The sequence below is a fragment of the Megalops cyprinoides genome, chromosome 9, assembly GCF_013368585.1.
Source record: "Megalops cyprinoides isolate fMegCyp1 chromosome 9, fMegCyp1.pri, whole genome shotgun sequence".
Taxonomy (NCBI): domain Eukaryota; kingdom Metazoa; phylum Chordata; class Actinopteri; order Elopiformes; family Megalopidae; genus Megalops; species Megalops cyprinoides.
In genome coordinates, this window is record NC_050591.1 from 8,513,106 (window position 1) to 8,528,604 (window position 15,499).

The window sequence follows — 15,499 nt, forward strand, 5'->3', positions numbered from 1 at the left end:
ATTAAATCTCGCTCACAGCTGCTCTCTCATTTCCTGTGTGATAGCTTAAAATAAATAAATAACTCGCAGCCGGCTGAAGTGAATCAATTTAAAAATTCTGCTGGAACAAAAAAATAAGAAATCAAATCTTTAAGAGTGTCTTGTGGTGGTGGGTTGTTTGGAGGGAAGCGCTTAAGCAGGGGCTATTTTTTTCCCTGTTTGCCTAGAAAAAAATTCTCTGATAAAGTGTTTTCTCTGTCTCTTCCCTCGAAAATGCTTATTTCAGGAGGGCCTCATTATTTCTGTCCTGAGGAAAAGAGTCTTGGGTCTTGGGCAGTGCGATGTTTGTGATCTGTGCGCCCGGCGGTCAGGGCCACCTGGAGAGCGGACAGCAGTTTATTATTCCTCTGATGGTTTTTAGAACCAGCCCTTTGGCATTCCAGGTCATATCCTCCAATTGCCCTGGACGGTCAGAATGACCTGCGGTCATTTGCTGAGTACAATATTTGCTCTGCAAAGCAGGGAATTAAAGTGGTAATTGATTCATTACACAGGGAACCAGTGGACCTTTTGTATTTATCCATAGCATTAGGGTGGAATAAGCAGCAATGCTGGCCTTCTCAAGGTTATAGTCATGCAATGGCGTGCTGACTACACACTTAGGTGATCCGGACCATCTCACCTTAGGGGACATTGTTGCTCTGCATAATTATCTTTCTGGATTAAATTGGCAAGAGCCTTTTTTATTTTGAGCAGCATGAATAAAGCTGTTCAGTCACAGGTATCATACAAATAGCCAGCAGGGCCCCAGCTGTTATCCTCCTAACGTCGGACTTTTTAGACATCCCCGCCTTGTAAATGTTGAAAGCTCTCGTAACATCAAAAGGGTTTTGAAAGTCTGGCCTTTGAAATCGCACTATGCACGTCTCCCCTTTTGGCTTCATTGAACATCCTTGCATGCTGCAATACTTATGAGCTTGACCGGGGCGTTCACTCTCCAATAGTGGAAATATGGCCCTAGTACTGAGATGAGGTCACACTGACTGTCCTCCAATAGGTTTTTTTCATTACTTTTTGCGGTAATTTACTTAAGTGTGTGACTCAAGTTTTTGTTAACCCTAAAAACTGGCGTTACAAGGCTAATGAACAAAGTGTTTGTGGCCTCTTCAAACCCACACTCCATTGCTGGGGAAGCTGCACCCATGCCTTCTAAATATAGACAAGCCACTTTCACTCTACACAGTCGCACACTTAATTATACATCCGCAGGTGCATTACACACCACCTGCTATTGTGCAGAGTGAGGAAGCTCTAAACTCTTCAGCCTGCTGTAGCACCGCGGTGCCAAGGAAACAACAGAGCTGGCTTTGAGTTAGTTTTTACCTGCAGGTAATGATTTCCTTAGCCTGAGCTGTCTGTTCAAAGATACTATGCACTTCTGTGTTGCTGCCAGAATTCTCCTTGTAATTCACCTTCAGACAAACTAATCACCGTGCTTGTATCAACACCAGCTGTCTGCGGGCAGAAAATACAGAGAAACACGCGACGCGACACCATGAATAAAAAGCGAGTAAAAAAGCGTGTCTTACGTAGGCCCGCTCTTTGAACCCGGCACTGTAGCGAAGCATGTTTAATTGGGCTGGATCCTGGTGCGCAAGGCTTGTTATGCTAATGTGTCTGTCCTGATCCAGCCGGAGGAGCTTGTGTAAACACGACTGGAGCGAGTCCCTGAACTTCACCGGCTCCCCCAACAGTGAACCAGTCAGCTCGGGTGGGAAGGGTGGGGGTCAGGGATGTACAGAGCTCCATAGGAGAGAGGAAGAAGTGGATGAGGCATTGTTACAAGAGCAACAATACAGCTGTGTTGATATTGCATGTGAAAATCTATCCATATATTCATATTTATACAGTAATGTGGATGAAATTGGAGAGCTTGGAGAGTGTTATTTCAATGGCAAATAGTGAACTAATGAGGTAATGACCTACATACTCTATATTTCTTTAAAGGCATGGAACAACTTTAAAGTTATGTCGACTCGTAATGTATCGAAATTTATCATATTGAATCGTATTGCATTGTATTGAGGTCAGTTCTTACATTTATTCCCGTATATATCGTATTGTTTCTTAGGTATCGGTATTGTATCATGTTGTTGTTAAGCCAGAGATGTATACCCCTACAGGCTACATTGTCTGCCACCAAAGCAGCCACCGTGTTTTTGTGAAAGCATATTCCACTTATAGCCACTTGAGAACGCATCTTGCACATCTTGCTTTCCAGTAGTTTCCAGTAGCTTTGAGCAGCCTACCACCATAGTGATGCACATACAGCACGCATAAAAACAGTGTCACAAATCAAGTATCCCTTGGCTTACTGCCGCATTCTAGTGAGGCATGAGACTTCTGCCTGTGTTGAAAAAAATATGTTTTTCACTGAATACCAAGTATCTACAGCTCTGCTGGAGACAAGAGGATGTAACTTGAGCGTGTGAGTGTGTTTCTTACATGCTGTGATCACATAATCAGAGGTGCAGAAAACAGTTGCAACTTTAGAATCTTTCTTCCTGCTGTTTGCTGCTCACAGCACAGAAGTTAGCAGTTTCTACTGCAGGATGTTGAGATACAGTAATTAACCTGAACTGCTTTGGCAAATATCCAGCTCTAAAATGTAATCCATTTTCTTGCCCGTGGAAAGGGGTGCCTGATGAGCCAGTAGGCAATTGAATGCAATGCAGGCAGGCTGAATGCAATACAGTGCAGGCTGAAAAGAGCTGTTTATATCATCACTAAGTGTAATGCTCTACATATGGGTTCTTATTTTTCAGGAGTTACTGAATTAGGCTGTCTGAATTATGAAGAAGACTTAGGAGTTACAATTGACTGAAGTCTGTCTAGACAAGTCTGTATGTAGACATTGTGCTGAAGAAGTAAAAAGGCAAAAAGGATGCTGGGATGCAGGGTGTCAAAAGTATTGAGTCCAAATGAAAGGAGGTTGTGTTGACTTTATACAATGCCTTTGTCAGACCATATTTAGGGTATTGTGTCCAGTTGTGAGCACCACACTATAGAGACATAGAAGCCATTGAAAGTATATAGAAGGGAAACAAGACTGTCACCCAGTTATGAAGTGAGACTAACCTCTCCACTGTTATCTTAACTAACCCCATTCTGTAAGAGGTCGGTTGTACAACTCAGCTCAGACTGTTTGTTATGTTTCCACGGTTTTTATTGTGGTTGTGCTGTTTGTAATGGTTCCAGGGTTTTATTGTGGTTGTGCTGTTTGTTGTGGTCCCAGAGTTTTTATTGTGGTTGTGCTGTTTGTAATGGTTCCAGGGTTTTATTGTGGTTGTGCTGTTTGTTGTGGTCCCAGAGTTTTTATTGTGGTTGTGCTGTTTGTAATGGTTCCAGGGTTTTATTGTGGTTGTGCTGTTTGTGGTGGTCCCAGGGTTTTTATTGTGGTTGTGCTGTTTGTTGTGGTCCCAGAGTTTTTATTGTGGTTGTGCTGTTTGTGGTGGTCCCAGGGTTTTTATTGTGGTTGTGCTGTTTGTTGTGGTCCCAGGGTTTTTATTATGGTTCTACTGTTGTTGTTGTGGGATAGCATTGTGTTGTTTGTGTTACACACACTTACACACACACCTACGTTATCCTTTGTGTTTGAATCACTCCCTCCTCTGGATACAAACAACCTGTGGATATCCATCTCTGTAATACTTTCCCTCCACTCTCTTGCCCTTTACATTTGTCAGCTGGAAAGATTTAACTGAACTGCATTTTGAATCCTGGGACTTGTAGTCTATTCCCTAGACATGCATGCCTCTACATCTGCTCTTTGACCCCCTGGTGTAAGAATAATTATAGTCAATATCTTCAGAGAATGATTATAACGATTACAGTATTGTATCATGACAAACTTTCCTGATAAAATGTCATTTACTTAGCAGATGGTCTTATCCAGAGCAACTTACGTAGCTTACCATTTTTACATGTTATCCACTTATGTACTTATGCACTTATGAATATTTGGGGATATTTACTGAAGAAATTCTGAGAACTTCTCAAGTACCCAAAGTACTTTTCTCAAGAGTAAAACAGCAGCAGTGGCAATGTTACTGCTATGTCACTCCTGCCCCACACATCAGTGCCCTCCATCTAACAAGGAGCTCACCTAGCTGTATGTCAATGTCAAAGACTAACACATGGGACCATCCTCACTGCCACCTGCCTCCGAGAAGTCTGCACCTGTGCAAGAAATCTGCAGCGTGCCCACGAGTTTGGTGCCTGCTCAGTGTTGGCATGGCAGCGCTAGTCTGTGGCCTTGATAAATGATTATAAGGTTGGCACAGCTGTTCGAGGAGACAGCGCAGAAGCGAGGTAATCCATTGATGCTTCCCCACACTGTCTAACTGAAGGATGCACCTATTTCTAGACATCTATCTCCATCTATCTCCCTATCTCACACTCTCTCATTCTGTTCTGGATGCACTCCTCCAGTTTTTTTATTTATACACTTCTTTTTGGTGTCCTTCACCAATGCTTTCCTGGCCAACAGGTTCTATGATCAACAGTTTGCCTTGGTTTATGGACTAGATAAATATTTTCTCTGAGTCACATACAGTTGTTTTGAATTGTTTTACTATTTTTACAGTGTAAGTAGTGTCATAAGAAGCAAAAATATACTTTAATGTGTTCAAACTTTCTACGTACATTTATAAAATTGTGTCATTTATGGTGTTACTGGCAAGTGCTTTCTAAAACCATAACTGAATTGTTTTATTGAAAATTTGTCTTCCCGTTGGCTCTCATTCATTTCCAAGTCCCTGATCTAGTAAGGTAGCAAAATTTTCAAGATGCAGTTAACATCAAAAGAATTCCAAACAAAACTGAACAAATTTAAAACAGCAGCTTTCACCACCTGCCTCTCTCAGTTTAGCTGGTTCCGAATCAATTTCTCTTTTCTTGAGGAAAAAATTACCTCAATCCTCAGCAAATACAATTTTTGCTTTTCTGTGCTTGATTTGTTGGCTGACTGCTGCTTGCTGAAATAGTAATTTAACAGTGATGTTGCTAACTATCTCCTTACTACAAACAAGCTACTGTGGATGGTATTCAGGGGCAAGTAATACCTGGCTACAAGTCTTCACTGGTTACCCTATGCCAGAGCATAGCAAACTAATGCTAGCATGTGTGCTAAATTCAGCTTGCTACCTAAATGGCTACCCTTTGTGACCAATACTTTTGCTGTCCTCAAGTGTATCAAAATCCTCAAGAAAAACACCACAGGTTACTAAGATATATTCATGAGTGCTCAAAGAAAGGTAGCAAGATAATGTCTGATCCATGTATTGTATGTAATATAGCCTAATTAGTATAAAATTGTTCACATAATCAATATAATAAATGATTTTACTGCTTACACAAATATTAGGTCGAAAGTGTTAAAAAATAGGAAATTTCACACACACAAAAAAAAAATGCTTTTAAAATTGAACTAACAATTTTTTTGCCAAAACAGGCAGGCAAACTGAAAAAATGGAATCGAGCCACCGCTTTGAACTGGTAATGTTGTGCCTGGAGTATTGCAGACTGAAAACGCGAACTTGAAGTTTTCTGAGACCTCAGTGTATTTGATGATGCGCTTTGCGTCTCGCCCCCGCCGCAGCCTGAACCCCTACAGCTACGACGAGAGCTGCGTGTCCAGCAGCGTCGACCACCTGCCGCTGGCCGCGCTCCCCATCCTCGCCATCGCCGCGCCCCGCTACCAGGATGCCGTGGCCACCGTCATCGCCCGCGCCAACCGGGCCTACCACAGCTTCCTGCAGTCCCAGGACGGGCAGGGGTTTACAGGACAGGTGTGCCTCAGGGGCCCCCTCTCGGCCCGGGCCCGAACAGCAGGGACGGGTCATAGGAAACAGAAAGGAAGGGAACGGCCATATTCCATAGTTCTCATCCTCTCTGACCTCAGACATCACATCCAATAGTGTTGTTTTTTCCTTCTTCCATTCATGTAAGCAAACGAAATTAAGAAGCCGCTAATCATTTAATTGAGGGGTTTGCAATCTGTAATTAGTGTGCTCATGGGCAAATGGAGTTCCCAAGAGCAAGCAGATTTTTTACACTGTTTGGTTAAATATACACCGACACCACTGCCAATCAAAACGATTCACAGTCATTCATGTTCTGATGAATTGACGCGTTCCTCAAGGGATGGTTTGCGGAGGTGGGGAGGTGGGGGCTTTGAATTCACTCTGGTCAAAAAAACAATTGAGAAATTTCTCTTCATTGTCACTGCTGATTTCTAGAACAATACAGGCAATGACAGAATGCCCACAGCATCTCATACAATTTAGCAGCGATGGCAGTTGTGATGGTTTTGTCCCGAAGAAATGTGTTATTAAAATTCATGTTTACCAAACAAACAATGAAGACGGAACAATGGCTGCCGTCCTCCCGCTGCCGCATCTCTCAGCCCGCCGCCTCTGTCCTCCTCGCAGGTGTGTCTGATTGGAGACTGCGTGGGGGGCGTGCTCTGTTTCGACGCCCTCTGCTTCAGCGGCCATCAGCAGCAGCGGCAGCAGGGAAGCCCCAGCAACAGCAGCGAGAACAACAGCACAGAGAGTCTGAAGGTAGAGAGCTGTCAGCGTCTCGTTTGCTGTCTCCTCTCGTGGCTTAGGAAGTCTCATCGCTATCTCCCCTGCTCTTCCAGACCCTCACTCCTGCAAGCTCTCCTCCTTCTCTGTGCCATACGTTGCATTACAGGCATTTAGCAGACACTCTTACCCAGAGTGAGTTACATCACTTACAGATTTTTACAATGTTATCCATTTATACAGCTGGATATTTACTGAGCTGCAGTGCCCCCATGGGGAATTGAACCGTCAACCTTTTGGTTACAAGTCCTGCTTCTTAACCACTGTGCTACACTGCCGCCCATGACATTATGTTACATTGGCTTAGCAGGCTTTTCCAGAACAACATGCATAGTTGACAATTTCACAAGCTATCCATTAATACAGCTGGATATTTACTGTGGCGGTTCAGGTTTAGATTACAACAGCATCCCCCAACCCTGCCCCTCCCCTCCCCTCGAACCCGCAACCACTGGATTATGAAAGGTTTCACATACGCTCTGGAGCACAGCATATGTTTTTCACTAGGATGACCAGGCAGTAACACAGCACATGCTGTGGATTGCACAGATTTTTGGCAGGATTCCAAAAGCAGTGTCGCTGAGTACATTCGACCGTCGCCTTGCTTTGAAAAAAGAAGCACCTCCCACTAAGCCACTGAGGTTTGGAGAGTTTTTCTGTCTTTCCAGCTGAGGATGAGCTTTTACTGTTGCCAAGGTAATATATTAACCGCAGAGAAGAAGTCTCCAGGACAGAGGGGGACTGAAAGGTATAAATGGCTGACCTCATGCTTTTTAAGTAACAGGTTAATTGTATGGCAAAATGTGCGTTAAATGATGCTGTATGTTTGAGAATCTCTGTTCATTTGCTTCCATTAGCCATCTTTCCATATAACTGATCTGTATTTCATTAAGTGTGTCTTACATCGGCTAACTACATTTGTCTGTGATTGTGTGTCCAGTAACCAGCTGTTGGCTTATGAGCCCCACCTGTCTGAGGCCTATTAGCTACAGGTGTGTGGTCAGAGGGCAGAGTCACTTGTTGAATGGCTGGTTTGGTTGTGGCTCTGCAACAGGCTGGTTCCTGTTTTGTTGAGTTTTAAAATAAACTTTTTTTGTAAAACTTTATGCATCTGTTGTCTGCTGGTATGGTGCATTGGCCAGTGCTGTAACAGTCTGGTACCATAAAACATAGCAAAACATGGCAGTGCTGCTTTGAGGTCATTGTTAGGGTCTATGGTCTCACTATGGTCTCACTGTAGTTTACTGTAGTATTTTTAACTGAATTGTTTGAATAATCAAAAGACAATCAATGTGTTTTTCATGCAGTTATTAATGTCTCAAATAGTTTACCAGGCTTTATAGTGGACACTTAGAGTATTCATCAACAGGTTTGGCACAGTGCTAGACCCATGCTGGAAGACTAATGTTATTTGGTCAATGGCCTTGCAAAAGGTTTAGGTTATTGGTTACTGGGGATGGATGTTGAGTGCAAAAGATGTTTATTTTAGAAAATTAATTTTTGATGTTTGAGGTTAATTCAGTACTTGGAATATTCAATGCTGTTGAAGATTGCGGAAAAATTATACAGTATGTTCATTTGAACTTTCAAGGCTACCCTGAGCTCAATATATTGACATAAGCACTTTTGCAGGCAATTCTGCATTTTTTGTGATTTTTCAAAGTTAATAGTTAGTTGCTTACAAACACGTAGTGTAGATGTGTCATGCATATTTATTTAAAAGTTTTATATAGAAATGATTAATAATTGTGCATGTGGAGTTGGAGCGGATGGCGATGAAGTTGCTTCCTAATTTGATGCAAAGGGGATGAAAAGGATAAAAATAGGGTGCTGCTAAACAGCCACACCTTTCAGTAACCAGTGGTAGGAGGATTAGACAGGGGTTAATGAGTGCATAGTTGGTTCTGGGTAGCCTATATATGTTTCTATATATGCTCATGTTCTGGGTTCATTTTCAGAGTGAATATGCAGCCCATCAAGGGTAAAGGAGACTCTTTGCCATCTCTCTAAACTGTGTGGAACTGAGGCTGAAAAGCTCATTAGGATCGGGGGAATGTTAACACCTATATGTGTATGAGAAAAAAACTATTTTAAATGGAGATTGTTGTCTGAGGAACCCCATTTGAGTCTTGAGGGGAAGAATCTTTGACGACCAGTCAATGGAGTAACAAAGACTTTTGCTAAAACTCTTTGTGAGGCTAAATTGAAGGTTTTTAATGCATAATGTAATGCTGTTGATGTAAAGACAACAAAAAGCACAGAAGCGTATTTACATGTTTTTTGGAGATCAGTACAGCTGCATTGAAGCATAAAACTGGAACAAAGATTCTACACTCAGGATTGCAACTTGGGAGCTAAAAACTGGAAGCTATCATGGCAATACGAGCAGCTGGGAGCACCGAATTGTAATTGAAGGCTAAATGTGCATTTAACCTGATGGGCAAATATTTGCCAGCAGACTGGCACACAGGCTAGCTAAACAGAAGAGGCCGACAGAAAAGAAATCCGATTACCCAAATGGAAGCTGTCAGGTATCTCGTGAGGCACCCAAACGAAATGTTCGCCAGCGCGGTGGCTGTGAATGTGTGTGTTTTCACGCTATTTTCCACAGGTAGCACAGCAGCATGTGCAAAAACCACCCTTTCTCAGTTTCTCACCGCGCACTCACTCTCTGTCTCTGTTGTCTCTGCCCCTGCTAACTTTAACCCCCGAGCTGTTCACTCCATTCTCCCCTATCCTGTCACAGTGGCTCTTGCTCATGCTGTTTGATTGAAGGGAAAGTCGCGTGTCCCTCACACCCCCCCCCGCCCCCAACTTCCTGCAGGACAGCCCGGGCGTTCTCCGAGAGGCCAGCCCCTGCCTGAGCTCCAGCAAGCGCCTCAGCAAGAGCAACATTGACATCTCGGTCCCCAGTGATGGTGGCACCCCGAACAGACAGCCCCTCAGCAGGAAACAGAGCGACTCCTATGACGGGGACTCGACCAGCCAGCGCACCCTCTTCAGCAGGTAAATAAGATCCCAGCATCTCGAGGTGTGTGTGTGTGTGTGTGTAGGTGTGTAGAAGGGTAGGTTATATTGTTCAGATCTTGTTGAAAATGAGTTGAGGAATGGAATAATTCGATTTTCAGTTTTCAAAAATTACGTTATTTTTACATCATTTACGTATTTATTATTGAAAATGACTTATTTGTAACTTGCTCCTTGTGTGTTCATCTGTTCTCCTAGAAAATAATTTGCTTTGTCTGTAGGCTGTTAAATGGCTCCAGTCTGGGCTATCATGGAAAGTGTCATTCTCTCCCTTCTTACCATTTATCAATATGCTGCTGCACAAAGGCTCTGCTGCTCTCTAAAAATAGCCCTGTTTGTGTCTGTGCCAGTGCGCACGTGTGTTCAAGCACTGCAGCTGAATGACGCTGTGAAATCAGACTGCTGCCGTGACAAATAGCTCCGGTGAGCATCGATGTATAGAGCGCAATGCACACTGAATGCAACACGCTCAGATCATTCCGTAGCACACGTATCTGTTCTTTAGGTGTGTTCACATCACAACACACATTAAAAAGCACATACAGCACACTCCATCACGCCCACAGGCCTGTTCTTTAGCTGTGCTCATGTCACACTGTGCACTGTGGACTAACAGACACGCAGAGCACAGACTATGCTGGTTCAGTGATGCAACACTGCAGTGTGGAGCACACAGCTGTGAGGATGCTCCCTGCCACACCCTCCTCCCCTCTTTCCAGCAGAAGGTGTGATGAATCCTAGAAGTTAGTAACAGGCACTGCTCTCCTCAGTATTGCCCTCACACCCCACATGCTGCTTCCCCGGCCCCCCTCCCTTTGGGTTTCTCCGGTCACACAGAGAGCGCAGTCTGCAGCTGCTCATTAAAGCTGCGATCAACAGATAGGGCAGACCTGCTGGGAATCCTCTTTCACATCCCAAGTGTCTCACTAACATCTTATACATCCCAAGTGTCTCATTAACCTCTTATACATGTAGAGTGTATCACTAACCTATCCACACACCTCGAGCGTCTCATTAATCTCCTATACATTTACAGCATATCACTAACCTCTTTTCACATCTACAGTGTCTCACTAACTTCTCTTACGTCCATTGTGTCTTATTCTTCTCTTATACATCTAGAGTGTATCACTAACCTCTCTTGTGTTCTGAGTGTCCCACCTACCTCTCGTACATCCTGAGTGTCTCAATCATTTCTTATGCACCCAGAGTATCTCACTAACCTAAGTGTGTCATTAACCTCTTGTACGTTCTGAGTGTCTGACTAACCTCTTTCACATGCAGAATAGTTCACTTTCTGCTCTTGTATGCTGAGTGTCTCACTAACCTCTTGTACATCCTTGGTGTCTCACCAACCTCTTATACATCCACAGTGTAGTGGGTGAGCTGGAGGGCAACGATTTTCACACCGATTTCAGCGTGAGCTTGTGAGAAGCTGTGCGATGAGAAGGAACATTTCACTGCCAGTAAACAAGTCACAAGAAAGGGAGAGGGTGAGAGACAGACAAAGTGGGAGAGAAGGTGAGATAGAGAGAGAGAAAATAAACACCAATCAATGGCAGATTCATTCCCGTGCTTAAGTCAGGCTAGCACCCTAATGCATGGCCTCAGTGCACACATCAGGAAGCTCTAGCATGCCCAAACTGCAGGATAAGAGGTCTTAGAGTGCAGTGCTTGGGTTGTGTTTAAGCAGAGAGCTGCTGTTCAAACACTGGAAACCCCATCCATCATACAGTGCGGCCTACGCAGCAGTGAAGTGCTCTCCAGCTTGCGTCTTCCAGGCACACGCAGCTTAGACCTTAATCACAGGCAGCCTTTAGGGCTCACAGTGCAGCATTAGCAGCTAACCCCTCTCCATCTCCCTCTGTCTCCGTCCCCCTCTCCAACTGTGCTCCTCCGTCTCGTCTAGCGGTGCGGCGCTGACTTTTCTCTCCCCTCCTCCCCGCTCTCTCTCTTTCCTCCGTGCCCCTCCGTCCATTCGTCCCGCCAGCTTGCTGCGGGAGGAGGCGGACCTGCGGCTGGGAGGCAGCTGCGGCTTGGCCTCGAACCCGGGACGCTTCGACTTTGAAGTGTCCGACTGCTTCCTGCTGGGCTGCCCGGTGGGGCTGGTTCTGGCCATGAGGAGGACGGTGCTGCCCGCTGTCCAGGGTGAGTCTCAGTGGAGCGCAGGATGATGCGGATCTTTGCGGCGGACACAAGGCAGATCCCTTCACGCTGTGCAGTCTGCAAAGTGCTTGATGAGCTGGCTGACTTGCGCGGCATGATATGATTTCTGATATATTAGTTCATTCAGTTAAAAGGGACCATGTGCAACAGTCATTGGTTTAATGTCTCATCTTTTGGATGAGTTATAAAACTGAAGTCCTGACTCTCTGGTTATTAACGGTCCCTCAGCACTTCTCGTAAAGAGCAGGGGGTTCCCCCGGTGCCCTGGCTAAATTCTCGATCAGGGAATTTCAATCTGGCCATCTAATAATCCCCTAATGTAATTGGCTAAATAATTCCCTCCTTCTCTACCTCATTTGATGTGTAGTGAGTTTTGTGGTGCAAAATGGTTGCTGTGCATCACCCAGGTGGGCGCTACACATTAGTGCTGGTTGAGGTGAGTCCCTCCCTTTACCATAAAGCACTTTGAGAACCTTGACAGGCTGAAAGGCACAATATAAATTTAATCCATTATTATTATTATTGATTGCTTCAACAAACAAAGAACTCGATTTAGCTACACAGCTAAGGTGTACAAAAAGGGAGGAAACCAAGGAATCCAAACCAATTTATTTGTCTTCAGTTCATACTGATAACTGTATTCCCTATATCTGTGTTGAAGTGTGCAGATTCGGGTGCTGTAACTAACAAAGTGTCCTCTCTTCCCAGTGACCCAGCTCCACCCCGCCTGCTCCCAAATCTTCAACCTGTTCTACCCCTCAGACCCCTCTGCCTCCCGACTGGAACCCCTGCTGCACCCCTGCTTTCACAAGCTGCCCCCCTTCTCAGTGCCCCGCTACCAACGCTACCCCCTGGGAGACGGGCGCTCCACGCTCATAGGTAAAGCCCAGTGTGCGAATGACCGCTGACACTGCTGAAGAGTGTACCGTGACAGAACCTCACACCTTGTACCACACCGAGTTTTATAATGATAGAATAGTAACCATATGTGAGGTCTTTAAAAGTGTCTCCAGATGGGGACCACTCTAAAGTCCCACAGGGGTCACACATCGGGTACATCTTCACCTCTGAGAGGCAGTGCACCATGTTATTTCTGCTGGGAATTTGAAGTCACATGTCTGCCTAAAGTACATGAATTTCTATGCCCTAAGAACATATCAAGACATTATTCATCACGGTAAAGATGATTGATCCTAATTTATACATAATACACCATTACTAAGAACAAAAATGAACAGATACTGTTGTCGGAATGGTGAATGAACTAAAGATCATAGATCATTGAAATAAAGATGCATTTATTTCCATCATACTCTACATTCACAAATAAAGACAAATTGTGATAATTGTATTAAGATACAGGTATTACAAAATATGTGTTTTATTGGCTTCACATCTCACATCATCAGTATTTGTGGTATACTGTATCTAAGGAGTGAAATCCTTAGATTTAAATCCATATCTGGCTTTAGTCTGTTAGAATATTTAGATTTCTAGTTATGTTTTACAAAGAAACACTTCACGCCTCTCTTATTCTTTGTCTCATTCTCCATTCCTCTCTCTCTCTCCCTCTCTCTCTCTCACACACACACACACACACACACACACACACGTACACACGCGCAGTGGCTGCAGCACATGCAGGTGGAACCTTGTGCTGCAACGAGCTTCTCCCAGGCTATTTGAATATTAATTGCTCTACATAAATACAGCCGTGCCAACCCCCAAACCCTAGAGCTTGAATGTAATTACAATTTATCTCCTGTCTTCTTACCTCCCTTCCTGGATTAGTGGAAATGTGTTGAAAATGTGTTGGGTGTTAGTTCGCTGCGCGTGTCCAGGCAGTCCAATGAAACCATGCAGGCAGAATGGGTCTTTCCAGGATTTAAGAGGGATGTAATTTATGGGTCCCATTTTTAGCAACAGTAGGGACTTTGAGACACTCTTAGACAGCATTAATGCTATACATTCTCTGGCCCTCTGAAATCCCATGGTAAGAGCAAGCTGGAAAAAACTGGGTACTGGCAGGTCAGTTTGTACTCTTATTCTGGAATGAAAATAAGTACATCAGAAAGAGCCGGATGGATGGGAGCACTGAATTAATTGTTTAAAAATTAATTAGCACACTACTTTTACGTCATTCAGTTTTTTCTGTTATTATTTGATTAAGAATGTTAATAATATATACTAAATACAGTCAGCATATCTCCACACAGATAGACACAGGCATAAACTGTGAATTGCTAGTTAGCAGCAGGAACCCTTGAGAGCAGGACTGGTGTTGGTACAAGGCTTGTTATCTGTTTGAAGATGTCCGATGTACTGACAGCCTCAGATGGCAAGCTCTGTGCAGGCCTGGCCTTTATTTCAGCACTGGCACTCAGTTATGGAAATGGACCTTATTGAAAGCAGAAATAAAATCTCATCACAGCAGCAGAGAGGGCGATGGGGGGGGGGGGGGGGGGGTAGAGACAATCACAGCTGAGCTGCTGCTGGTTTTTAATTAAGTGGCTGAATCTCCACTCCATTGATCACGGTTAGAAGTTGTCAAAATCCTAATAAAAGTGAATGCCTAGACAGGTGCCCAGCAAAATACCCCCATCCCCCCCCCCCCCCCCCCCCCCCAGCCTCCTCATATTTGGCAGTTGCCAGAGAAAGGAGAGGCTGGGAGAGCTAGCTGCTGCACACTAGGGTTTTGGGCCACGTATTAGAGATTCACCTGCGCATGCAGTATGTCATGGAGATTAATTGTGGGAATTGAGGGACATCAGTAATTCGTTTTCTGCTATCTGACTTTTAAATATTCAGAAGCTAATCTACTAATTAGTGATGCATGGGTGGTTAAGGGCCCGAGGCTGCCTTCCTGTAATTTGAGAGCATGTGGCCCTCAGAGAGACTGGAGAACTTTGCCCTTAGCACCTTTTGAAGTCTGGGTTAAAATGAAGTCCCGGGAGTGAAATCTCTCCATTTCTTTGACTCAGTCATTCTCCTTTAAATTAAGTGTGGTGGCTCATACAGAGTGCCCCTTATTGTAATATCAGTTTCTCCCTTCTCTCGGCTGCAGTGGTGTTATTTCTGGGCAGATACGGAGCAGGACCTTTGAGATCGTGGATCTCTTTCTCTCGCTGTCCTCTCATCTCCTTCCTCTTTTTCACCGCTGCATATCTTTATCTCACCTCACCTTTCAGTTCTGTCGCTTCTCTCCTGGCTGTTTTTCAGGGCAGCCTTTCTCCCCCTCTCCTCAGTGTGCCCTGACTCTCGTGTTTGCGCCCTCTCCCTCTCTCTTTATCGCGCTCCTGCATCCGCCTCATCGCTCTCCCTCGCCGTCCTCCCTCTGGAGTGCACTCCATCCTTACTGGCCCTGCCGCGGCGACACTATCTCCACGCCACCATCGCAGAATTGCCTGTCTCATTCGCTCTAAAAGATGCTCTCTCACACAAGCTCCTTTCCTCGGCTACAGCCTTGGTTTTTTTTTTCACCAACTCCCATTTTCCCATCATGCCATTCTGTTCGGAGCTCAGGGATATTTATACACATGTGGTTCACCTATGCAATACTGCCCAGCTCATGGCCATTCCCCGGCTCTGTCTCCCACCGATGTGCCTCTATTTGGCTTAGTGGACACTCTTATTCAGAATGGCTTGCATAGCTTACGATTTTTATGTTAGCAGTTTAGACA

General features: G+C 44.5%; 1 protein-coding gene across 1 annotated transcript in view; it reads left to right on the forward strand.

The window, feature by feature from the left end:
• LOC118783537 (membrane-associated phosphatidylinositol transfer protein 3-like) overlaps positions 1 to 15,499 on the forward strand; it is a 94,872-nt gene that overhangs the window by 59,675 nt on the left and 19,698 nt on the right. The window contains exons 6-10 of the mRNA XM_036537458.1: positions 5,639 to 5,828; positions 6,471 to 6,602; positions 9,451 to 9,632; positions 11,644 to 11,801; positions 12,528 to 12,698. Of these exons, the coding sequence (XP_036393351.1) occupies positions 5,639 to 5,828; positions 6,471 to 6,602; positions 9,451 to 9,632; positions 11,644 to 11,801; positions 12,528 to 12,698 (833 nt within the window). The remainder of the gene's footprint in view (positions 1 to 5,638; positions 5,829 to 6,470; positions 6,603 to 9,450; positions 9,633 to 11,643; positions 11,802 to 12,527; positions 12,699 to 15,499) is intronic.